General features: G+C 44.4%; 1 protein-coding gene across 1 annotated transcript in view; it reads right to left on the reverse strand.

Moving 5' to 3' along the window:
- The window catches only part of LOC126237050 (odorant receptor 2a-like), a 70,298-nt gene that overhangs the window by 28,193 nt on the left and 14,421 nt on the right, over window positions 1-27,684 (reverse strand). The window contains exons 2-3 of the mRNA XM_049946820.1: window positions 19,279-19,589; window positions 7,635-7,784 (exon numbers count right to left, since the gene is read on the reverse strand). Of these exons, the coding sequence (XP_049802777.1) occupies window positions 7,635-7,784; window positions 19,279-19,533 (405 nt within the window). The 5' untranslated portion in view covers window positions 19,534-19,589. The remainder of the gene's footprint in view (window positions 1-7,634; window positions 7,785-19,278; window positions 19,590-27,684) is intronic.

Here is a 27,684-nt window from a genome sequence, read left to right on the forward strand (position 1 = left end):
CGGATTGCTTTCCAACGGGCCCGGGTTCGATTCCCGGCTGGGTCGGGGATTTTCTTCGATCAGCGACTGGGTGTTGCGTTGTCTTCATCATCATTTCATTCGCATCCGGCGCGCAGGTCGCCCAATGTGGCGTCGAATGTTTAAGACCTGTACCAAGGCGACCGGACCTGTCCCGCCAGGGGCCTCTCGGCCAATGACGCCAAACGCTCATTTCCATTTTACATCTAGTACCTTTAACCATTATAACTTCTCCGTTGTTTTAATGATGGTTCAGTGCTGATTAGCTTTCACATTAGATTCTTTCCTCCCACACTACATGCCTCCTTCAGAGAAAGGGCAGCGCGATCAATTTCTGGCATCCAATTTCGTTTCAAAAGCAACTTTTTTCCCTCCACAAATGACTACAAAAATTAATACCCAGGTGGGATTTGTATGTCCCCATTCATTTCGTTATTACAGTTACGTATGATAATTTGAGACATATAAGAATCGTGGTTAACATTTCTTTGAAAGACATGTCGGAAAGAATGTTCTGAATCATTTAGATAGTTTAATGATAAATAACAAAATACAATTTATCAGCTAATGCTCTACTAATGGCATTTAGCACTCAAGTTGTGTTTTGCGCCGAGGACATTGTTATGTCGACTGAAGCTCAATTGGTTCCATTGCTTCTTCTGACCATCGTAGAAAAACTATCCATATACTTTGGGAATAAATGCCAAAATTGACTGTTGTTGCTGCTTCTGTGAAACAGAGTGTACCTAGTAACATAGCTGGAATTTTGAACTATATGTTTACCTGAGGACAGTATTGTCTTCCGACGTAATATATAATCATTCAAGCAAGATTGTAATTCACACATGATGAAGAACTTCACGTGACATAATTGTTGTTGTTGTTGTGGTCTTCAGACCTGAGACTAGTTTGATGCAGCTCTCAATGCTACTCTATCCTGTGCAAGCTTCTTCATCTCCCAGTACTTACTGCAACCTACATCCTTCTGAATCTGCTTAGTGTATTCATCTCTTGGTCTCCCTCTGCGATTTTTACCCTCCACGCTGCCCTCCAATGCTACATTTGTGATTCCTTGATGCCTCAGAACATCTCCTAGCAACCGGTCCCTTCTTCTTGTCAAGTTGTGCCACTAACTCCTCCCCAATTCTATTCAATACCTCCTCATTAGTTATGTGATCTACCCATCTAACCTTCAGCATTCTTCTGTAGCACCACGTTTCGAAAGCTTCTATTCTCTTCTTGTCCAAACTATTTATCGTCCATGTTTCACTTCCATACATGGCTACACTCCATACAAATACCTTCAGAAACGACTTCCTGACACTTAAATCTATACTCAATGTTAACAAATTTCTCTTCTTCAGAAACGCTTTCTTGCCATTGCCAGTCTACATTTTATATCCTCTCTACTTCGACCATCATCAGTTATTTTGCTCCCCAAATAGCAAAACTCCTTTACTACTTTAAGTGTCTCATTTCCTAATCTAATTCCCTCAGCATCACCCGACTTAACTGGGCTACATTCCATTATCTTCGTTTTGCTTTTGTTGATGTTCATCTTATATCCTCCTTTGAAGACACTGTCCATTCCGTTCAACTGCTCTTCCAAGTCCTTTGCTGTCTCTGACAGAATTACAATGTCATCGGCGAATCTCAAAGTTTTTATTTCTTCTCCGTGGATTTTAATTCCTACTCCGAACTTTTCTTTTGTTTCCTTTACTGCTTGCTTTACTGATTGAATAACATCGGGGAGAGGCTACAACCCTGTCTCACTCCCTTCCCAACCACTGCTTCCCTTTCATGCCCCTCTACTCTTATAACTGCCATCTGGTTTCTGTACAAATTGTAAATAGCCTTTCGCTCCTTGTATTTTACCCCAGCCACCTTTAGAATTTGAAAGAGAGTATTCCAGTTAACATTGTCAAAATCTTTCTCTAATTCTGCAAATGCTAGAAACGTACGTTGGCCTTTCCTTAATCTTTCTTCTAAGATAAGTCGTAAGGTCAGTATTGCCCCACGTGTTTCAACATTTCTAAGGAATCCAAACTGATCTTCCCCGAGATGACATAATTATTACAAATAATTTAGCTCAGTCATTTGACTCTGAGCGAGTGTATGGACCTGCTTTCCAGTGTCACATCAAAAGCTTCTGAACTTGTCTGCTGTTATCGCTCTGATCACAATCATCGGTGGCCACCATGCATAGTCTGTGACTGCTGCAGCCTGGTTGTAATTTCCGGTCCCTTCTCATAACGGCATCTTAGGTCGTCAACCTAGGCTTTGCATGAGTCGATTGCTGTAGGGACCGACTTCTTCTGTAACAGTTTTTAGATGTCATCTATTGTTCGTTCTTCGGATTGCTTCCCTTGTACTGTCATAAAAGATCCTGATCGTTTCTCTACATACATTTTCCTACACTTACATGTATTCTTATAACATTGTTCGGATATGAATTTTCTGTCTTAGCATTGTCTTCCTTGATGACTGCCTGCCTTTGATTATTATCGTCAATCTTTTATGCATCAATTGAAACCTCTTGAAATGTTCTGCAATCCAGTGTTGCTTCTTCGCATCTGCCTCTCGCTGACTACGGCATTACTCTGTTGATAGAAGGATCATCCACTTGTCTAGATTAGGGTCCTGTCCGTTGACACATACGTCACATTTCTTTTCACAATTTCTTAATCGTATAACTGCTCCCAGCTCCAGTATGCTTGTGCCCGTCTTAGTATCGACTGTTATATTCTGAGGGATAACTAAGAGTGATCCTTGCGTTTTTCCTACATCTAGTCGTTCGTCACAAAAATGGCTCGGAGCACTATGGGACTCAACTGCTGTGGTCATAAGTCCCCTAGAACTTAGAACTACTTAAACCTAACTAACCTAAGGACAGCACACAACACCCAGCCATCACGAGGCAGAGAAAATCCCTGACCCCGCCGGGAATCGAACCCGGGAACCCGGGCGTGGGAAGCGAGAACGCTACCGCACGACCACGAGATGCGGGCTTGTATGAGGTACAACCGTACCCATCTAGAATAATAGCCGCTTGGATTCTCTTGGAAATAACTTATGTAACGACGTGTTTGGTAGTCTGCAAACTAAATCATCCAGTTAAATGTGTTAAATCAGGAAAATCGTTAGGTAAAATTGTGGTCGAATTATTGTTACAATCAACAGTGAGAAATAAAGTAAATTAGTTACTTAGTGAATCATGATATGGAAGTCACAACATGGACGCGACCGAATATTACTGGTCTATGAATAAATGATGCAATTAGCCGACCATCAGATATGCGGAAAATATGAGCCCACAGTTCCTCAAGTGTGCCTGCTTTACTTATGGTATTTCAGGTTCACACAGATTTCCATATCAGTCATCGTCCTGCTTCTATTACTATGTGGATTGTCTTTGATATTTCACACATTTTCATTAATTTTGGGGACTCTCGATGGTTCGTGGCCTTATATGTAATAGTTAACCACTTACTTCGGTCAACTGTCGTCTGTTCCGGATTCATGGTAGGTATTTTTAATTTTTGACTGGGTTGTCTAGACCATTAGCGATATTTTATAACATTAGGTCGGGAGGATATCTCTTGGTGGTTCTTATAGTTTTTAAAACAAAACTTAGGAACGCTTGAGGAACCGTGGACCCATACACACTGGTTATCTGACGACACACTAATTGCGTGATTTATTATTAGACAAACAATGTGCGGTCCCGTCCTACTGCAACTTTAATGCCATAATTCACCATGTAAGTAATTTGCTCTTTTTATTAGTCCTAATTGTAACTACAATTCGACCACAACTGTAGCGAACGCTTCTCTAATTTGACAAATTCAAACAAATACATTATTTTCAAGATCAGTCTAGCGGTTACTATTCAAGATGAGAGAAATAACCATATAAGGCACATACAGTTACGCATCAAACTTCAAGAATCTTTAACGGATGGCAGTCAGAACAAAAACAATATTATAAAATTATGATTGCGTGATAGCCTTAGTAGAGCTGTTTTTCGGCAGGTTGGTCATAGTTTCTGTAATGTGTGCAGAACAAACTGTTGCAGTTTAGTGGGTACGTACTTTAGAGGGAATATTTCTTTAGAAACTGTATACAGAGAAACATTATGTATTACCGTCCGCAGCTCGTGGTCGTGCGGTAGCGTTCTCGCTTCCCACGCGCGGGTTCCCGGGTTCGATTCCCGGCGGGGTCAGGGATTTTCTCTGCCTCGTGATGACTGGATGTTGTGTGCTGTCCTTAGGTTAGTTAGGTTTAAGTAGTTCTAAGTTCTAGGGGACTGATGACCATAGATGTTAAGTCCCATAGTGCTCAGAGCCATTTGAACCATTTGAACCATCTTACCTTAGCGTAACGACTTTTGCTAACAAAGCTAACCTAACAATACTAAGAAAACTTTACGGTGTATTTTTATTAACTCCCAGGGCGAAGTACAGCTGTAATAAAGCTGTAAGAATTCTATTGCAGAATACTTAACAATTTGGTCGCAAGCGTAAGTGATGATTGTCAATTATATTCACTGATAGCGAGATCAGGCATATGCTGCAGCGTAAGAGTGACCTTTAGAAATTAAAACTATAGAGCCGCCATAAGTCACAAGTGACTTTTTCTTTATTTTACATGTTTCACTCGATCAACGCGATCATCTCCAGAAATTACTTGGCCGAGGGCCGCTCTTTACAAATAATTCCATTTTATATATGACGGCGGCACTAAGCACAGCCCGATATTTGTAACGAGTGGCACTCGGCAACGTAATTTGTGAAAATGCTCTCGTTGGTCGAAACATGTAAAATAAAGAAAAAGTTACATGCAACTTGTAGCGCTCTGTAATATCAATTTACAATCGCTGTTGACAGACACTGGTCCCAGTCTAACGTGGCTGTAGTCATGAAATTCGCAACAGCTACCACCTGCAGGCGCTGTCCTTACTTGCAATGAGTGTGAAAGTCACACGCTGGTAAAGACCTTAACTCACGGGAAGCTACTACCTGGTATTGTGAATTACTTGTCTACGTGAATAAAAATCCGCATTTCAGTGTTCCTTATGATTTTAGTAAAACGTTACTTCCGCGAAAGTGGCCCTAATATTGTTATGAAGACTTTTTTTGTAACTTTTGATTTTAAAAGGTGAAATCAGTTCAGAGTAATGTATTAACAAATTTTGTTGATAATAGCTATTGGTAGTTTTTGTGCAAATAAATCGAATTACTGTGATTCTTGAAGTTTTCCCGATGTTTCAGGGTTAGACGCACATGCGTAAATGAAGCCACTGCGGTCCCGGTGGAGGTTCGAGTCCTCCCTCGGGCATGGGTGTGTGTATTTGTCCGTAGGCTAATTTAGTTTAAGTAGTGTGTAAGCTTAGGGACTGATGACCTAAGCAGTTAGGTCCCTTAAGATTTCACACACATCTGAACATTTTTTTGAAGCCACTACATGAGCGACCTGTGTTGTGTTTCGCACCCACTCCGAATATAGCACGCTCCATCTACGGCACGATATGTGCCATGTGTCTGATGGAAACAGCCTTGTAAAGGAGCTGGAACGCTGCAATCAGTGTTCAAATACTAAGACATTCTCCACATTAGATTAGCACAGGTTTCAGAAAGAAGAAACGCTAACACCGAATATTTCGTCAAAATTAGGCAGAATCTTAAGGAAACATCATTTTAAAGTAATCACCCGCCCATCCACAAGATCCTCTTCTCGGTTTGTCAAAGAATGTTCTGCGATTGGAATCTACAGAATACCTTTCCAGAGTGGGAGAGCAAACATTGGTCCTATAACGCGCACATAGCATGAATAATGCGTTGAACTTGATCACCACACACGACTTTCGCAGCCCATTAAGCTAGTTATAGCCGAGCATTATACCTCCACAGTACCTACTGTGGAATATTCTGTCATGGAAATCTTAGCCTCTACGAGATCCTTCTGGGGTTCAGTTATTAAGGAATCGTTGGAAATCAGATTAGTGCAAGACCTTGTTAATCGTGATGGCAACTTTCACCATTATAAGCCGTGGACCAGGTGATTTTTTTAATGTCTTCAGAAACGAAACGTGTTACGCCAAATGACACGTCTAGTGACAATTTGATTAATTTTGGCATCTGAATTTCAACTCCGCGAGTTCACATTCCGACAGAGAGCATGCATATAGCATCACTATTGCGCTTTCGCCTGCCCGCCATAAATGGACAGGGGCGCGAAACTCGACAGAGGTCACCCATTAAGCGGCTGCTTTTGCTCATGCGCCTCCTCGCCCATTTTTGATAGAAAGACGGCTGAATGGTTCTCCGCCGTGTATGGCTGCAATCCCGAAACTTCTTGGACCACGAATTATAATGTACCTGTGCACTGCTACTGATGGTTCATTTTATCCTCTTTTCTTCTCCGTCTTCCTAATCCTCATTGTTCGCCCTTTTAGCCATCCGTCAGCACCGGGCGCAATCTTACGCATGGTCCACGAGGACCATGTGGCCTCGGTTTCCCAACTGGTCGTTTACCATCGACATCCTACGAAAACCTGCGTCATGCCTTTGTTTCTTGATCTGCTGAAAGTACGTATCAATAACATCGGAGACGGCTTTCCCTCTGCTTCTCAACGACAGGTGCCAGTCCATAATGCCTCAAAATTTAATTTTTGCCCACATGATCGTGAAATGTAAACGCACATGCCCACCAAAGTATTTAAGTTTCCACTACAGTAAATAGTTACTCTGATCCTTTTCCTGTGGGCCAGCATTCTTCACCGTACGTGGTAAGTGGAAGAAGTTGTATTTTCAACTTGGGTCGTTCCGGTATTACAAGGCACACCAGTCATTGTCCACCATTTAAGCCATGCATTGCTGTTGCGGTTTGTGATTTCAGAAACAAGTGAGCGGTCGGGAGCAATTTTGGAGCCAATTTACTTGAAGACATTTCTCCTTAAACATCCATACCATCGATCTTCATAGTGTCCATATTAATTCTATCTGTTGACAGGTACTCCTTTACACGGAGGAGTAGTCGGTACTGTGTATGACGGTTGTTTCATGCTTGGACTTGTTAGAAATCCTTATTGTGCACAGAAAAACGTCATGAGCATACATCAGTGATAAAGCTGCTAATTTCTGAAGATCCCCCATGACTGTGCTTATTATTCTCATGAACAAAACAAAAATGGCAAATCCTTAATGTGCACCAACAGAAACGCAAAAGTCACTGATAACACAGAAGCAGGAAAGATCGTATTTTGGGACTGTGTTACAGCAGTTGGACTCATTCAATTAGTTATTCAGGTACTTTATGCTCACGACGGGCAAACCATATGACAGTCAAAGGCCATGTCCAGGGAAGAGAAGTATACTTCAACCATCACTTTACTGTCATACTAATTTTTAGAAATTCCACATTCAATTCAGTTATCTTGAGAAGTCTACTTCTCTTTTAATTTTCTACTTTTAAGTACAACAGTTGTATTAAAAAACTTTCCATTGACCTATTTTAGTGAGTCTGTTCGCTAATGGAAAACCTTAGTCTACAAATTTCTATATAATTAAAAACCACTTGCGTTTCTGTCGGGTTCCACGCTGGATTGCAACACTAACCTGGAAGTAACGATACATGCGGTCTACGTTGTCCTGGTAGCAGCTGCGGATGTTTTCACTGCCCTCGTCGGCACCGTACTGGGTCCGCATGCTGTACATTAGCTGCACCAGTTCACGTAACGTGCCTCCCTCCACAATGAAGAGGACAGCCTGCAGACAAGATAAAGCGCTTATAGAAAACTGATACCTCCAGATTTTGTATACATGTTCCATCTACGTCTCTAAACAGCACAACTGAGGCAGAGAAAGAGATAGAGGAGTATCTATATAGAATGTACAAGGAAATAAGGAAGCAATTTGCTCTCTGTTTGCTTTCAAAACCTCTGCTGACCGAATCAGTATGTGTTGTGGATACCTGTACTGTGATTGCTTGCCTGTAAAAGGGCTTTTTGTTGAAATATTGTTGAAATATTAAACAATGGACACTATGCGCTTGAGAGTGGCTACATACAAAATAAAACTTATTCTACAGTGATATACCTCCACACTGTCCATTTAATACTGAATATCGTTGTACGTATTGAACCGCTGATTTAGAAGCCAGCTGGACACTTCTGTAGGGCACTCTGTGGACAGCTGAGACAGAAATTGTTTCTTGAGTGTACATCTATGTTTTAATGCGTTTCGGTGTCAACAAAAATGTTCAGAACGTATGTTAAATCATGCCAAATCGATACAGCGCAGCATGGTGATAATGCTGAGATCCTTAGTGCCTGCTAAACAGAAACGTAATACTTGCAAACAACGTCCTGTTAGTAAGGTAGTGTTACAGAGACAGCGCACTTCTCTCTGAGACAGCTACTGCATGTGCACGAATATTTTTTGCCTCAATTCCTGCCATTCGTGGATGGTGGTACAGACTGGGTTTTAATAGCAATCAGCGTTTAGTGTGTTCTGAGACATTTATCAGAATATTCTTATTTCATGCAAAATTTTTCTGCATTATAAGCAACTTACGTAAGCACTCCTCGACAATATATGATGTAATCTCTGTGCATCCTTCTCAGTTCTCATTATCTTTCTGTGGCAAGTTAAAAATTTCAGCTTGCATTTGCACATGCACTGGTGTGCTAAACTAACTTACACATGATACTTTTGTGCCAACAAATACAGCTCCCTGAGACTGGGACGATATGCTGAAAGCACCGCTACAATATATTGTAGAAGGCAGGTAAAGAAATATGAAATGAGATGAAGAAAAATAGCACTTTGACAGCAACTACACTGAAGCCAACTGAAATTATAATTGCCTATGGACATTACAAAAGGCGGTACATGGTTCTTAATATGGTGAGTGGTCACCTCAGACGACATTGCATGCTCTGCAACGTACTCCCATGCTAGCAAAGTTGGTAAGGAGTTATTCTGGAAGGGCGTTCTATTCCTAGATCAGCGCGTTCGACAGCTGTTGGACTGTGGTTGGTGCACGTAGATCCCCAGCACATCCCGCATGCGCTGTATGGGACCTAGAACGGGGAAAAGGGCTGGTCTCTCATTTCTAAAGCTACTCCAACTGTCCATTTCGATGCCGTCGTCAATTTCATCCATAACAAAGAAGGCATCTGCGAATGCACCTCTGAAAATAAGCATCTGGGGAAGGAGTATAATGCACCTGACGTTGATCGGTGAGTGTGCTGGATTGAAAGATGTTGAGGTCAGTACGTCCGTGCAACACTATCTGGTCCTTCACAACGCTCATTTTCGACTATATACGGGCTACACTGACGGATGTAAGCAAAAGTTGGGAGGCATGTTTCCGCATCTGAAAGATTATCTCTATTCACATGCCATTCGCTAAAGTGTAGCGCTAGTAGCCCCACTATGAGCATGCTGTCAGGATTGCTTTAAATGCACACTGTGAAGGACGTGAGATTTAGTGACTTTTGAGATAGGGCATGGTGAGCTGATGTTGGTCAACAAGGTCTTTATGGAGCAAAGACGACGTTACCAAAGACGCCGTTACCAATACCTCACTGAGTTTCTACGAGGTCTTGTCACAGGTCTAGGAGAATCTGGATGTTCCTTCTGCAATATTGCAGAAAGGCTTTGGCAGGAATGCAGCCGCTGTACATGTCTGACTGCAGTTGTGGTCTCGGGAGCGAATGGTCACAAGAAGACCGGGTCCCAAATGGCCACACACCACTAACGAGAGGGAACACCATAGTCTTCGACGTCTGGCTGTGGCACCTCGTGCTACATCTGCAGCAGCAACCTGAGCAGTAGTTGGCTCGGCATTGACACAACGACCTGCTAGAAATCGATTACTTCAAGGACAGCTTCGACCCAGACGCCTTATTTGGTGCAGTCCACTCAACCCAAACCACCGCCATTTGCGATTTCAGTAGTGTCAAGTGAGAGCTCATTGGTGGGCCAGTTGAAGGAGTGTTATGTTTTGTGATGAAAGCTGCTTTTGCCTCGGTGCCAGTGATAGCCCTGTGGTGGTTAAAAGTAGGCCCGTGGCGGACCAGCAACCAACCTCTCTGTGTGGTAGGCATACTGGACCTGGTGTATGATTTAATGCATCACCAGAGGTACTGTCGTGGTTATCTCATTCACCTGACTGAAAATTTGTGCGTTAGTCTGGTAATTACAGCTTATGTGCTGTTATTCACGAACAGCATTCGAAGAGTGTTCTCCATCAAGATGATGCTCTCCCACATACCGCTGTTGTAACCCAAGTTGCGCTACAGATTGCGGACTTGTTGCCTTAGCAGGTATGGCACATCATCGGACAACTCCAGCGTCATTCACAATCAGCATTCAGCGGCCCTGTATCGACCGACCAAGTGCAACAGACATGGAACTCCATCCCACAAACTGACATCCGGCACCAACACAACGCATGCACGTTTGCATCCCTGCATTCAACGCCTGCCGGTTCACCGTCTATTAATGTGCAGCATTTCTCATTTTCTCCCCTTAATCTAGCAATGTTAATCACTTACCTAGACAAATGTATTTCCGAAATCTTATGATTCTACATTAATTAAAATTTTTTGTGTTGCGATTGTTTCCATCTGTGTGCATTTTAGCAGTCAGTCTTCTGAATGGTTTGATGCGGCATGAGATGAATTTTTCTCTTATGCCAAACTTCCTCTCAGACATATCAGAGTAGCAATGGCAACCTGCGTCCTCAATTATTTTCTAGATGTATTCCTATCTCTGATTTCTCCTAAAGTTTTCAACGTCTGCAGCTCCCTGTAGGACCAAGGAAGTCTTAACAGACGACTTATCATCCCGTTCCGTATTGTTGTCTGTTTTATCCCTACATTCATTACCTTGACGATTCTGCACAGAACCTCGTCATTCCCTACCTCATTAGTTCACCTGATTTTAAAACATTCTTCTGTAGCACCACATCTCAAGTACTTCAATTCTCCTCTGTCCTGATTCTCTCACGGTCCACGTTTCACTGTCATATAGTGCTGTGCTCCACAAACACATTTACAGAAATATCTTCCTCAAATTAAGGCCTATGTTTGATACTAGTACACTTACCTTGGACTGGTATGCTCTTTCTAGCTCTGCTAGTCTTATTTTTAAGTCCTCCCTGCTTCGTCCATCATGGTTGTTTTGCTGCCAAGGTACCAGAATTCCTTAACTTCACCTGTTTCGTGTTCATCAATTCTGATAGTAGGTTTTCCGCTGTTCTAATTTCTTTACTTCTCATTACGTTCGTCTTTTTTCGATTTACTCTCAGTCCGTATTCGGTGCTCATCGGACTGTTCATTCCATTCATCGCATCCTGTTATTCTTCTTTCACGGAGGATAGCAATGTCATCAGTGTATCCTGTCACTGATATCCTTCCCCCTTGCATTTTAAGCCGGCCGAAGTGGCCGTGCGGTTAAAGGCGCTGCAGTCTGGAACCGCAAGACCGCTACGGTCGCAGGTTCGAATCCTGCCTCGGGCATGGATGTTTGTGATGTCCTTAGGTTAGTTAGGTTTAACTAGTTCTAAGTTCTAGGGGACTAATGACCTCAGCAGTTGAGTCCCATAGTGCTCAGAGCCATTTTTGAACCTTGCATTTTAACCCGCTGTTGAATCTTTGATTTATTTTCGTCCATGATTTATAGACCGAACAGTAGGGGCGAGAGACTACATCCTGGTCTTACACCCTCTCTCACTGTGATCGAAGAATCCCAATCAAACACCTAGCTGATCAACTGGACATCTCTGTTGGTAGTGCTGACACAATCGCCACTAGTTGGTGTATTCCAAGCTGTGTGCCCCTGTGTTCCATGCCGCGTAACAGAAGACCATAACGAGCAACGAAGAACCATCTGTGCGGAATCCCTTGCGTACTGGGTCGCTAATTGTGACAATTTTCTGTCGAATATCGTCATAAGTTATGAAACATGAGCTCATCATTTCGAACCGCAGACGAAACGGCAATCCATGGAGTCGCGCCATACCACCTCTCCCCAAGAAAATGTTCAAAGCCGCACCTTCAGCCATTAGTCATGGTGACGTTCTTCTGAGACTCTGAAGGTGTTATTCAGTTCGATTTCTTCCCTGATAGTCCAACGATCAACTCGGAAGTGTACTTTGCTATCGTTAGGAAACTGAAGCGTGGTTTCGTCGCTACAAAAATGCAAGCGAAGTTCTCCTTCTCCACGGCAACGCAAGGCCTCACACAAGCCTGCACACCCGAAAGGTGCTCACGTAACTGCATCGGACAGCTCTTTCTCATCCATTCTACAGACCGGATCCCGCACCTTCCGACTCTCGTCTGTTTGGCCCAATGAAGGATGCACTCCCGGGGAAGCAATACGTGGATGATAAGATGTTTATTGATGCAGCGACACGTGGGAACCGATGTCGACCATTAGAGTGCTACCACGCGGGCGTACAGACCTGATACGAGAGCATTACTTAAAAACATATCCTCTAAGACGCACCGTGAACGAATTATCCCAATGGGACGGAAAACGGTAGATATGATGCACAAACAAAAGGTTACAATTAAAAAAAGAAGATAAGAAAAAATGTCTGATCTATTCAATAGAAAACACTTCTCGAACTGAGCAAGTCAATAATGTTTGCTCCATGTCCAGCCCTGAAGCTAGCGTCTATTGGGGTTGCCATTGACAGACTTACTGTATGTCCTCCTGACGGATATCGTACCATATTCTGTCAAAATGGCGCGGTAGATTGTCAAAATCCTGAGCTGTTTGCAGCCCACTGTCAATCACGCTCAAACGTGCACAGTTAGCGAGAGATCCGGTAACGTTGCTGGCGAAGGGAGAGTTTGGCAAGTACGCAGACAAGCAGTAAAAACTCTCGTAGTGTGCAGCTGGGCATTGTCTTACTGAAATGTAAGCCTAGGATGGCTTGCTTGGAAACGAGACGTAAAACATCGTCGACGTAGTACCGTGGATGACAACCAAAGTCGTCTTGCTATGAAAAGCAATTGCACTCCAATCCGTCGATCCAAGTCGTCGGTTCATCTGGCGGGCAAAGTGAGATTGGTAGCCCACTGCTGTCAGGGGCCTCTCCAGGAACGTCTTCACTGGTAAACTGGTCTCAGTTCGAAGCGGGACCCACCACTGAGGACAAATCTTCTCCAATAAGATTCCAGGCCGAAGACGTGTCTAGAGACGGCCAGACAGCGGTGGGATACCAGCCTGAACGTCGCCCGCCATACGGTCCGACAACGTGGAGGGATGATCTGGGGTCCCTTTCCACTTCATAGCAGGAAGCCTTGGCTTTTTCACCCTTACAACACAGAGGCAAATGGACGATATTCTATGTCCCGTTTTGTTGCTCTTCGTGATAAGGCATCCTGGGCTTACAATACGGCATGGCAACGCCCGGCCACACACTGCTAGAGTTTCCACTGCTAGTCTTCGTACTTGCCAAAAACTACTTTGGCCAAGTACGCGGCAGGAGCGCAGCCCTCCAACCAGCACGGGATATTCACGATCTAACACCAATTGGACAGAATTTAGTTCGATATCCCTCAGGAGGACATCTAACAACTCCATCAATCAATGGGAAACGAAAAAATTGCTTGCATTAGGACCAGAGATGGATTAACGCGTTACTGACTTTACCTATTTGTGAATCTCTTTCCCTTGAAGTAAATTTTTCGATTTTTCTAAAGTTGTGATCCTTTGTTTGTCTGCACGTGTACATCATATCCACCGATTTCGGTCCCACTTCTCCCCATTGAGATAATTATTTCATGGTGTGTCTTTCTTGTCTTTATGTTCTTAGAGTATATCTTGACCCTTAATACAAAAGAACGTTATAAGAAAGGAAGTATCTGAGTTGAATACCGAGTCAAAGTATGCTGATTCAAATAATTAGGATCATCTGAAATACTATGTTTTAATTACGATAATGACTGAAGCAGAAGAAATGAATTAACATTTGTGCTGCTGCCGGGACTCGAACCCGGGTCTTCTTGCTTGCTAGGCGGAAATGCTAACCATGCAAGGGAAAATAAGCAGAAGATATCAGGTTTGTGTTCGGGAGCACAATCAACTTACGTAGTTCGTGCAGAATCATTAAGCATATTGCTGCGGTACTGCAATTGTTGGCATTTCTACTTAACAACACTCAGCCTGGAGTACCGGCAGCAGTATGAATTTTAATTCATTTCTTCTGCTTGACTCATTATCGTACACAAAAAAAGAGACTTAAATGTCTCATGGAAAAATGTAATTATAAGATCTATATGTTTTAATGGATGAAAACATCGATAAAATTGGAACGCCAACTTCAGAAATGGCGTCGACAAAATACTGTTTCGATTTGTACTCTACTAATCAAATGCAGCATTTTGATACACACGCCAGCCAGTGTGGCCGAGCAGTTCTAGGCGCTTCAGTGTGGTACGGCTCGACCGCTACGGTCGCAGGTTCGAATCCTGCCTCGGGCATAGATGTGTGTGAGGTTAGTTAGGTTTAAGTAGTTCTAAGTTCTAGCGGACTGATGACCTCAGATATTAGGTCCCATAGTGCTCAGAGCCATGTGTGTGTTTGATACACATACTAACAACAAGGAAACTGCCAAAACACGCGTGGGTGATTAGTGCCAGAGTGACGAGAGATACAGGAAGTGTTCGACGTGACAGCTAAAGCTGTGTATCGCTTGAGATATCACACTGTTTTTCTATCTGGTTAATGATACCCTGGCAACACTAGAGTTTATACAATATACAGTGATGAGCCACATCAAAACAACCACGACCCGCCGTGAGAATGAATGCCTCTAGGTGGGCATGCGGGCAGGCGATGTGGTAAGGGATGTAAATAAATAGGGCACAGGCGAATGGCCCCGCCGAGTGGCCTCGTGGTTTGAGGCGCCACGTTACGGACTGAGCGGCCCCTCCCTCCGGAGCTTAGAGTCACACGGCCATAGGTGTGTGTGTTGTTCTTAGCATAAGTTAGTTTGAGTAGAGTGTAAGTCTAGGGACCGATGACCTCAGCAGTTTGATCCCATAGGATTCACACACATTTGAACACAGGCGAATGCGTAAACGTTTTACTGGTGATTACGGACGCAAATGATGAAATCCACTGACATAAGCGACTTAGACACTGAGCAGCTTACTGTGGCCTGGCACCTGGGAGCGGACATCTCGGGAAACGCGAAGCTGATCGGCTATTCGCGAGCTACTGTCGTGAGCATTCATGGAAAATGATTAAATGGCATCTCTGCGGGATCTAGTCCTCAATGAGTAGTTTCATGTGGATACAGCGCACCGTAATACACTGGCTGACTCTCTTCTTCACAGAAGAGGTCAAGGTGGCAGCCGATGTTTGAGAGCGTTAGCATGATATGTATAGAGTTTGGTCAATTTTGTATGTGATGCGCTTAATTATATACCACAGTGTTAGACGAAAGAGTAAATCTAATAATTGTAGGGAGAATATCTGCGAGACCGTAGAGGTTGCTGTACACTGATGTGGCAGAAGTCCTCCTAATACCGCGTCGGACCTCCTTTTGCCTGGCATAGTGCAGCAGCTCGACGTGGCATGGACTCGACAAGTGGCTGAAAGCTCCCTGCAGAAATATCGGCATATATTACTGCTAACTCTAACACTACCGGAAAAACAAATACAGGACAGAACCGAGCAGTAGTGGATGGAAGCTTGAGGGTGAAGATTAAAGTGAGCATTTCCGATCTCAGTACCAAGTATCGTTACTCATATGGATCATGTCTGTATACAAACAAGACAGACAGCACATACAATTGGCCTTTAGACTGTTAAGCAGATATTTTCGTTGCAATACAGAAATACATATAAGAAATCGAAAGAAATGCATTTACTCAGAAACCATGGCAGTTTGAATCAAAATAGCTAGGGACGATGTTATATGATATAAACGAAAGTTGGTAGGCATCTTTCTGCATCTGAAAGATGATGTCTACTGACAACTCTCACCAGTCGTGTAAGAGTGGCGTTAGTACCGCTGTAATGAGGATGTAAATCAACATTGCTTTAAAAACACGCTGTAGCGGTTGTGAACGTTAGTTACATTTGACATTTGGGGTAATGAGTTGAGGGTAGTGAAGGGTACTTTTAAGGCCATTATCAGCACCTCACTGAGTTTGAACAACATCACGTAATAGGGCTAGGAGAAGCTGAATTTCCCTTCTGCGATATTACAGAAAGTCTTGGCTGGAATGTAACCACTGTACATGATGACTAGCTGCGGTGGTCACGAGAACGTACGGTCTCAAGATGACCAGACACCCGGCGGCCACGTAGCACTACCGATAGGGAAGACCATCGTGTTCAGCGTTTCTCTCTGGCGCACCCTACTGCCCCAACTTGAGCAATAGTTGGCACCGAGTGACACAACTAACTGTTAGAAATCGGTTACTTCAAGGGCAGCTCCGAGCCAGACTAGCTGTAGCGGGAATTTCACTGACCCCAAACCACCACCATTTTCGACTTCAGTGGTCTCAAGCGAGAACTCGTTGGAGGGCAGATCTGTTGTGTTTTCTGACGAAAGCTGGTTCTACCCAGTGATGCCCGGTAATGGTTACAAGGCGACCATTTGAAGGCCTGTAATCGAGCTGACTGCGTGCTACACACAGAGGATCTACACCTGGAGCTATGGTCTGTAATGTGATATCGTACAACAGGAGAAGCACTGTCGTGATTATCCCAAGCAAATTCGTGCGCCAATCTGATGATTCGATCTCTTGTGCTGCCATCCATGAATAGCAATCGAGGGGGGCGGTGGTCGTCTCCAACAAGATAATGCTCGCCTACATACCACAGTTGTGACCCAACATGTTCTACAGAATATCTACATGTCTCCTTAGGCTTCTGGATCAACAGATATGTCTCCTACCGGCCACAGACGGGATATCATTGCACGACAACTCCAGTGTCATTCATAACCCGCATTAACAGTATCGACCGACCAAGTGCAACAGGCATGGAACTCCATTCCACAAACTGACATCCGGCGCCTGCACAACGCAATTCATGCACGTGTGCATGCTTACATTCCACATTCTAGCAGTTACACCAGTTATTAATGTACCAGCATTTCCAGTGGGTTATGTCACGCTAATTATCACCCTGTGGTATTGTAATGTTAATGATTTGCGTATGTTACCTAAACATATGTATTCTACAAACTTCATTACTCTAAATTAATTCATTTTTGGTGTTGCGACATTTTTTCCGTCGGAGTATAGAGATCGGGTTTGGGTTCAGGCCTTCAATGGGAGGTCTAAGACGTTAAAACAATGTAGGATACTTGACTATATTAGGCACACTTTTTGTACAATGCTGTTACGGTCACTGGAGAAAAATTTAGTCGCTTGATACTCAGAAACTCAAATATGTAGTAAAGTCATCTTCACAATATCAAAATATGTAGGGAGTTTGATACACACGGTCTGGAGTAACATACACTTATGTATATGCTTTCATATTCTGAAGATGAGTTTACTCGAAACCTTTTAACAAAGTTAAGTATCCGAACATCAAGTGACTAAATTTTTCTGTAGCGACCATAACAGCAGTGTATAAAAGATGTCTCCGTATCTGTATAATGGTCGCACGTCTCTTACGTGACTATATGTCACACGTAAAATACACTAAGTGATCAAAAGTGTCCGAACATCCTGCAAAACACACACACACACACACACACACACACACACACACACACACACACACACATATATATATATATATATATATATATATATATATATATATATATATATATATATTAAGAGCATTGTGCTGCCACCTACAGCCAGGTGCTAGATATAAAAGACCTTAGTAGTCATTAGACATCGTGAGAGAGCACAATGGGGCGCTCCGCGGAACTCACGGACTTCGAACGTGGTGAGGTCATCAGGTGTCACTTACGCCACACATCTGTACGCGAGATTTTCACACTTCTAAACATCCATAGGTCCACTGTTTCCGATGTGACAGTGAAGTAGAAACCTGAAGGGACACGTACAACACAAAAGCGTACAGGCCGAACTCGTCTGTTCACTGACAGGGAACGCCGACAGTTGAAGAGGGTCGTAATGTGTAATAGGCAGACATCTATCCAGACTATCTCACAAGAATTCCATAATGCATCAGGATCCACTGTAAGTACTATGACAGGCGAGAGGTGAGTGCGAGAGGTGTGCTCATAAGCCACACATCATGCCGGTAAATGCCAAACGATGCCTCGCTTGGTGTATGGAGCGTAAACATTGGACGAATTAACAGTGGAAAAACGTTGTGTCGAGTGACAAATCACGGTACACAATATGACGATCCGATGGCAGGGTGTGGGTATGGCGAATGCAAGGTGAACGTCATATGCCAGCGTGTGTACTGCCAACAGGAAAATTCAGAGGAGACTGTGTTATGATTTGGTCGTGTTTTTCATGGAGGGGACTTGCACCCCTTCTCGTTTTGCCTGGCACTATCACAGCACAAGCCTACAGTGATGTTTTAAGCACCTTCTTGCTCCCCAGTGTTGAAGAGCAATTCGGGGATGGCGATTGCATCTCTCAACGCGATCGAGCACCTGTTCATAATGCACGGCCTGTGGCGGAGTGGTTACAGGACAATAAGATCCCTGAATGGACTGGCCTGCACAGAGTCCTGACCTGAATCCTATAGAACACCTTTGGGATGTTTTAGAACGCCAACTTCGTGCTAGGCCTCACCGATCGACATCGATTCCTGTCCTCAGTGCAGCACTCCTTGAAGAATGGGCTGCCATTACACCAAAAAACCATCCAGCATCTGATTGAACGTATACGTGCGAGAGTGGAAGCTGTCATCAAGGCAAAGGGTGGGCCAACAACACATTGAATTCCAGCATTACAGTTGGAGGGCGCAACAAACTTGTAAGTCGTTCTCAACCAGGTGTCCGGATACTTTTGATCACATCGTGTATGTTAAGCACGTTTAAGTGAACTTGTGAACTTAAATTGTAACAGTTACGTAGAGATGAAAGGACCTACACAGAATAGATACCCGAGGAGAGTTGCATCAGACCAGTTTCTATTAGAAGACCACAACAACAAAAATAACAATAATAGCAGTCCAATAGAGACTTCACGACTGACTAGAATCACGGAAAATGAACTTTCAGCCGTTGTTCAAGCCACATATTTAGTTCCACGTCACTCACACATTGGAGTTCAGGACTCACCTTAACGATGGACCCAAAGCAGACAATGAAGATATAGCAGCAGTGCGCCATCTCCTCTATTTGTTCTGGAAAATCGCCGCACAACTTCAGCACGACTCCAGCAGGTAGGAAGCAGACAGAGGCCAGGGTGACGGCAGCGAGTACTGTAGGCACTACGTGGCCCCCATGCTCCTGCGGACACCAGAGGCCCAACAATCGCAGAACTGAAGCCTCGAAACCCAGCAGTCTGGCAGGCTCTTTTGCAGGCTGTCCCATTGCCGATCCTTAATTGACGTGCGCGATTTTCAATCAGTTCTAGACTGGATCACAGCCTGGAACACAAAAGACCCTAAAACCTTTTACGGAAGCAACTAATAAATAGTTCATAATTATTTATCTTGTATTTTTATTAGTTCTATAAGGTACTGAGGTTCTTAAAAGTAGTGAAAAGACTAATCGAACATTAATTGGGGTCTCTGATTACTTCTTGAGTTAATGCACATTAATACTGAACGGTAGTCAAGAAAGTGTCTCACTTCTTGTTGGAGGAGGGGAACATACCTTTCATTATTTCTCAATTACAGGCCAGAATGTCCCGGAAAATACTCTGATGTGGTAACTGAGGAGACCACAATAGGTGTGTTATTTCATCTTTATTTGCATCAAACTGACAGTATACATTTACAGCACTGTGATTGGGCCATTTTCATTTCTGAAAGTGCCATCTGGTCAAAAAAATGCATGTTCCATTGACAGAACATGCCCACATATTTCGATAGACCTCACCCAACTTAACTTTACTTTTATGTGTTTCGTAGAATCCACTGGACGCCACAATGCCACCATCCCAAGCATTGTAGAATTAGCATCGTATCTCAGAGTTGGAAAATGGAAATCTGGCTTGAACAGTAACCTGGAGTGTGCGCTAGATCGGCAACTACATCATACTCCGCAAATCACCTAATTGTGTGTGGCAGAGGGTAATTTCGGTACCACTATCTGATCCCTCCAACCCTGTCCCACTCTCGAATAGTGAGCGGGGAAAATGATTGTCGGTAAGCCTCTGTATTGGCTCTAATTTCTCGAATTTTCTTCTCGTAGTCAATACGCGAGATGTATGTAGAGGGGAAGTAATATGATGTCTGAATCCTCCTGAAAAGTGCTGTCCCGAACTTTCACTAGTAAATCTCTCCGTGATGCACAACGTCTCTCTTGTAAAGTCTTCCAGTGGAGTTTGTTTAGCATCTCCGTAACGCTCTCTCGCCAGCTAAACGATCCCGTGACGAAACGCGCTGCTCTTCATTGGATCTTCTCTATCTCGTTTATGAGTCTACCTGAAAGGATTCCAGATAGATGAACTATACTCAAGAAGCGGGCGAACAAGCTCCTTATAAGCCACTTCGTTCGTCAATGAGATAATTTTCCTTAGGATTATTCCGATGAATCTGAGTCTTGTGTATGCTTTTCCTACGGTCTGTTTTATATGGTCTTTCCAGTTAAGGTCGCTCTGGATAATTGCTCATAGATATTTTACGGCAGAGGCTGTCTCCAGTTGTTTGTCAGCAATAGTGTAGCTGTACGGTAGTGGATTTCTTTTCCTATGTATGAGCAATATGTTACATTTATTTACGTTCAGGGCCAACTGCCAGAGTCTGCACCATTTATCAATTCTCTGCAGATCGCTCTGCAAATTCTTACTATCCTCTGGCGTTGCTGCTACGGTATAAACAACTGCATCATCTGCGAATAGCCTTGAAGATCTGCTAGATCATTTATATATACTGTGAACAGCAACCGTTCTATCACACTTCTCTGTGTTACTCCGGATATTACCTTTACATCTGTCGATTTAGTTCCGTTAAGAGCGACGAGTTGAGTTCCATCTGCGAGAAAGTCTTGCATCCAATCGCAGGTCTCTTCCAATACTCCGTAAGTTCGTATTTCTTTCATTAACCGACAATGCCTGACGGTGTCAAATGCCTCACTTAAATCGAGGAACATGGTATCAGCCTGAGCGCCGTTGTCCACTGCACTACGGGTCTCATGGAAGAACAGAGCGAGCTGAGTTTCGCAGGCTCTCTGTTTGCGGAATCCATGTTGATTTTTATAGAGGAGCTGTTTACATTCCAAGAACGTCATAATTCTTGAGCATAAAACATGTTCCAAATCCTACAACAGATTCACGTCAACGATATAGGTCTATAATGGTGTGGATCTGTCTTACGGCCTTTCTTAAAATCTGGAATGTCCTGCGCCTTTTTCCAGATCTTAGGTAACTTTCGTTGCTCAAGCGATCTACGATAAATTACTGCTAGAAGGGTAGCAAGTTGTTTCGCATAATCTTTATAGAATCTTATAGGTATCTCATCTGGTCCTGATGCCTTTCCCGTATTTCTGCCTTCTCTCTGTTATCTTCCGTTTCGGTGCCGGTGTGGTTATGAGAGAATAAATAAATGATTTTGACCCACTTACTGATTGTACATACGACCAAAATCTCTTAGGGTTTTTACTCAGGTCGGTTGACAACGTCTTACTTTCTAAATCATTGAATGCTTCACTCGTTGCTCTCATTACGCTCATTTTCGCTTCGTTCAGCTTTTGTTTGTGAGCTAGGTTTTTACTTTTATTAAATCAGAGATGAAGTGCTCTTTGTTTCGTAGCGCTTTTCTAACATGGTTATTAAACCATGGTGGATCTTTCCCATCCCTTAAAACCTTACTCGGTACATACTTGTATAGGGCATATTGAACGATGCCTTTGAATTTTTTGCGTTTGTTCTCCACATCTTCGTCCACATCACCGAATATTTGGTGACGACTGCTGAGCTATTCTGAAATTTGTACCCTGTCACCGTTGCTGAGTAAATATATATTCCTACCTTTCTTAACATTCCTTGTAGGACTTGTCTTCATAGATACCATCACAGCCTTACGATCACTGATACCTTCCTCTACGTTAACTGATTCGGTAACTTGAGGTCTGTTTGTTGCCAGGATGTCTAAGAAGTTATCCGCACGAGTGGGTTCTTTGACTATGTGCTCAATGTAATTTTCGGACAGGACATCCAGGACAATGCCACACGATTCCCTGTCTCTGGCACCAGTTTTGATGGCATAACACTCCCAAATCTATACTTGGCAAGTTGAAGTCATCCCCTAATTCACGGCACGATCAGGAAAATTTCTAATGATATTCAGCAAGCTGTATCTGAAGCGCTCTACAACTCAGTTTCACCCAGATTAATTCACATTCGGAATCCGTGATAACCTCGATAGATTTTATAGAATTTTATACTGCAATGAACACGCCGCCACCATTGGCCTCTGACCTATCCTCACGATAAACATTTCAGTGTGAACTTAGGATTTCCTTGTCACTGCCGGCCGGAGTGGCCGTGTGGTTCTAGGCGCTACAGTCTGGAGCCGTGCGACCGCTACGGTCGCAGGTTCGAATCCTGCCTCGGGCATGGATGTGTGTGATGTCCTTAGGTTAGTTAGGTTTAATTAGTTCTAAGTTCTAGGCGACTGATAACCTCAGAAGTTAAGTCGCATAGTGCTCAGAACCATTTGAACCATCATCCTTGTCACTGACGCCTGGCTTCAACCAGCTTTCTTTTCCCACTGCTATCTATGCATTATAACCTTCAATAAGGGATACTAAGTCTGGGACCTTTCCTTGCATGCTCCTGCAGTTTACTGAAATCATATTTATCTTTTCTATCTCTGATCTGCGAGGGCCAACATTCTCTGAGGTCACTGTGGCTGATTTAACAGGCAAATCGTGTTTGCTCCAAAGGGAGGTTTTCTCTAACCTAAAAAAGAGCCATGAGCACGCCACACGTACTCCGCTACGATAGTAGCCGCTTCCTGCAAGTAGTGCAGACCTGATCTGGGAACCCTAAAATTCGGCACCCGATAGCGCAGTCGAGAAATTCACATCCGATACCATTGAAGAGCCGTCTGAGCCTCTGGTTTAGACCTTCCACTCTGCTTCAAACCAGGCGAACACAACCAACCATGGGTACGATGCTACAATGAGAGCTTAGCCTGAACCCGCATGCGTTACTAGTTGCCTTCACCAACCCTGCCGGCCGCCGAAAGGACCCAAGGAGCAGCCGTCATTCGCGCTACATTCTGCTACATGCAGCCAGTTGCACCCAGTACGCTCGATAGCCGCCGGCAGGGCCTCCTCCACATCACAGATGAGACCTCTCGGCTAACATACCGAATGCACATCGGAATTCTTTCCCGCCTTCCTACTATCTCACTGAGTGTCTCCATCACCCGCCTACCATTGGAGCTCCCAATGAAAAGCATACCCACCCTCTGTACTTGTCCGGACTGGACAGGGAAATAGACCGCTGGCCCAACAGAAGAGGCACCCCATGCTGGCTCAGAGTTATCATCAACACTGGGAAGTACCTCGTACCTGTTTCTAAGACTTAGGGACCCAGCCGCACGGCCTGCTCCCTCTTTCGTCTTCCGCCCAGTGACTCGTGAACCCACCACTGTCTGCCACTCACTCTGCAGTGAGGACGGACAGGTAAAACACTGTGTATCGGAGCCGCAGTGACGTCCGGGCCACCAGGGGATTCCAGTGACACCAAAGGTGTCGCAGGTCCCGTCACTGGTGCCCAGACGCCACCGCAAATTCGAGCATTAGCTAGAAGCTTGTCGACGGTAGCCAATGCAGCTTCCAACTGTTTACGGACAGCAGCCAACTCTCCTTGTGTCCGCTCACAACAAGCACAGTTCCTAGTCATATTGCACTGTGTATAAAATAGATGTGGGGTCTCAAGGGGCGCTACTGAATTTGAAAATATACCAAAGGTGAATAAAGTAACACTAAAAGTTGGTGTGCAGATTTCTCACTGAACTCTGAGACCGCAAGCTATTAAATAGAGGAAATTTCTCTACATGGAAGATTTACACTAGGAAGCCACCCTACACAACGATATTCACAATACTTACGCAAAAAAACTACCATTAATTTTCTGATCACTGATCTACACAAACAAAATACACACGTACAGTGAACTTCTTTGCAGAAGCACGTGAACAAAAAACAAAGACTAAATTACTTTACAGTTTATCACACAAGTGCTGCTTCTGCTGCTCTGCTGCGCGTCCTCTCAGCTGTGGTAGACAACAGTGCTAAAGTGGGAGTGTCTTTCGATGATGGAACGCAGTTTTCGTCGTACCATTGTCATTGATACTGTATTGTCCATAAACTTATTCAACTCGTCATTTCGTAGCATTAATATTATTATTCCGAGTCAGAAGCCATTTTTCATAGAATATGGCCTCTAAAACCTCCTTTAACTTGTGGTCTTTGCCTAAACAGTTCAAATTTTTCCGTCAATTATGTCTAGTTTAATGAGTCTAAACACCTATAACAGATACAGAATAATACCATGGATACATGTAGTAAGGGTGCTGCCAATGTGCTGTGCTTGGAACACTGTGAGATCGGATATGATGGTGAATCTTCTCATACCATCATAGATGTGTCAGAGTCTCAGAATACTCCCAGATGCGTTATATGAAAGGCACAACAGTTAACATCACTGTGTCCTGCAGTAAAGCAGACAAGAAGTTCCCAAAGTGAAGTGTTTGAGACAATGTGTTTATACTATCCAACATCTCCATCTTGGTGAGAACGTCACTTCGTAAGTTAATTTTTATATCATTTTTTCTTGTGTGGAGGCAAGGACAGCACGTAATAAAGTCGGCTCCCAGGGTACAATGAAACAAACACATTTATTGGTAACCACATAACTGAACAGTTTGCAGTTCTCACATGAAATAGAAAATAATAGCCACTTTTGGGTAGAACGATAAAGTCTCTCAGCTTGAATACAGCTCTCTGTCCTCAGACGGTATCTTTGAATGTCCTAGACTATCGCATTCGTTTGCAACCTCGTGTCCAGCGTGATCAGACGCAGGATTACCTTGAGACATCGGCTGGGTGCTAACAGCCAATGGTCGACCAATGCTCGAAACAATTTTGGCCGCTGTAATGTGAGGGCGCTAACGGCCTGTCCAGGCGGCTAAGCATAGGCGTTGTCTGGTTGGTGTCTAGGTTACAGCTGAGTTTGAGTCGTAGGCCGCACTGGATTCACTTCCTGTTGAGGTCCTGGGCAGCGGTGGAACTAATGCTGGCGAACGCTACCAACAGATGGGCTGCTGGCTGGAGTAGGCATTGAGCATAGAGTATGAGTGAATGCTATCAGGTAGTGGTAATACAGCATCTTAAATAATCTTGTGGAAGGATTTCCGTGAGGTACTACGTGACGTCTAGACTCAATGTTGTTCCGTGATGACAATGCTGCGGTTGCAGAGGGGTGTACTGCTGGTAGGCGATGCTGATTCCTCTCATGGAGAACACTTGAGTCTGGTGTGTGCACAAACCGATGTGTTGGTGTTCTCTTCAGCGTGTTGATTTTGTGATCCACTGATGTTAGTAAGCATGTGGTGTGTCTGGCAAGGATTGCTCCAGCTCCCCCCCGTCGGAGATTCGAGTCCTCCCTCGGGCATGCGTGTGTGTGTTGTCCATAGCGTAGGTTAGTTTAAGTTAGACAAAGTAGTGTGTAGGCTTATGGACCGATGACCTAAGCAGTTTGGTCCCGTAAGGTTTTATCACAAATTTACAAATAGGGATTGCTCCTCCCCTTAAAACTAATGCAAAATGCTGAAGTTAACAGGCCAATGGGACGTCGATAGCCATCAGGAGACAAGCTCGACTGAGAGGGGCCTACAGTGACGCCACAATGATGATGGGCTCGGTTAAAGTGAAGGAGGTGCCCATGTGTGCAGAGATGGGGCTCTGGGTGGTTGGCGCACTGTAGGCGCGGAAAAAATAAATAGGCAGGACAGTGGGATCCACACTGCGGAATTGCAAGAGATGAGCCATCCGTTGGAGGCAATTGTACCAGCGGCGTGCAAGGGAGAATTCAAGACGTTGGCACCAAAAGGGAAGATGAAAACCTGTGCACAGACAAGACACTGAAAAGAAAACATAAGACTCGACTGAGCACAAAAAACGGAAAACTTAATTCTTAATGTCATAGGCGACAGGGAAACTGTGTTGGTGGCAGATGGAGGGAACCATGCCAGGAGCAGATGAGGCCACCCCTGCACCAGAAGTGGTCATGATCGCAGCAGGAGACGGCTGTGCCAGTGGTAGAAGATAAAGATGGGCTGATGGCAGAAGTCTGTGCCAATGGCAGAGGAGGCCGGGTCAGCTACATTTGAGAGTGTGTTGGCGGCTGAGAGGAGCAGTTCCAAATGCAGAGAAATATAAGCCTGATGTCCTGTTGCAGCGACAGCAGCAGAATCATGCACAAAGACGCTGTAAATGGTGGTGTGTAAGTGTGACGAGCAATGTGGCGTTGTCAGTGCACCCAGTTGCAAGTTGGCTGATGGGCATCAGCCTAGGACGAGATATGCTGATGGCCAGCCAGTAATGTTGAGAGAGTACGTGGTGACGCCTGAGTCCAGAAGGGTCAGCACCATATGAGTACCTTCGAGTTATAATGGAAGTTTCTTCTCCAGCATTTGGTGGAGGCCAGTGTGTCGAGCCAACATTGGGAGCAACGACAGACGAGGATGCAGATCTCGAGCTGAAAGTGTGAGCAGCATCTGTTGTGGTCAGTGGAGAGCAGCCACCAGGCAGAGCAGCGGTGCCAGATGAGATGAGCTGCGTGGAACTGAAGACGGCAGCCACGTGTTGCTGTAGGGATGGGTCATCTCTTCCCCAACTTTCAAGCCATTTGTCCTTACATGGTGGCAAGAACAACGCGTAATAAAGTCAGCTCCAATAGTACAATCAACAGACCGCGGCCACAGGAATGCAAGGTGCCGACGCTGTTGGCCAGGTGCTGGAGTCTTAGGCGGTGTCTGCCATTGTCCTGATTTGAGTCCAGTTGGAGGATAGGGCCGCACTAAAACATCTACTGGAGAACCCTGCTTGCGAATTGACTGCCAGCGAACCTGGCATTGTTCCAGGACAGTGAGCGATTGCTGTCCAGTAGTGGTCGTGTTGCCATGCAGCAGCTTAAGAAATCCTGCGGACGGATTTCCGTAAGGTAGCACATGGTGTGCAGGCACAAGGTACTACCGTGCTCGCAAGGCAGAAATAGCTGAAGCGTGGCGCTGTTGGCGGGCGATGCCTTTTGATGCCTCTCTTGGAGCCTACCAGAATGTGGAGTGTACGCAGAGCGACGTGTGTGTGAGGTCGTCTGGTGTGTACACTGATCACCGTGTTGCTGTTGTTATTCTCAGGTGCTATTAAGCAAGCGGTGTGTACGGTGAGAATGTGGATTGCCCTCATGTGGCCGGCTTCGGCGTTTGACTCCTGGGGTTTGGAAACATGCCTGCTATGTGCGTATGTACAAGAGGCTGAACCGGGCGGGAAAATGACCTGGCT

Source organism: Schistocerca nitens, chromosome 1 (genome assembly GCF_023898315.1).
Source record: "Schistocerca nitens isolate TAMUIC-IGC-003100 chromosome 1, iqSchNite1.1, whole genome shotgun sequence".
Lineage (NCBI taxonomy): Eukaryota > Metazoa > Arthropoda > Insecta > Orthoptera > Acrididae > Schistocerca > Schistocerca nitens.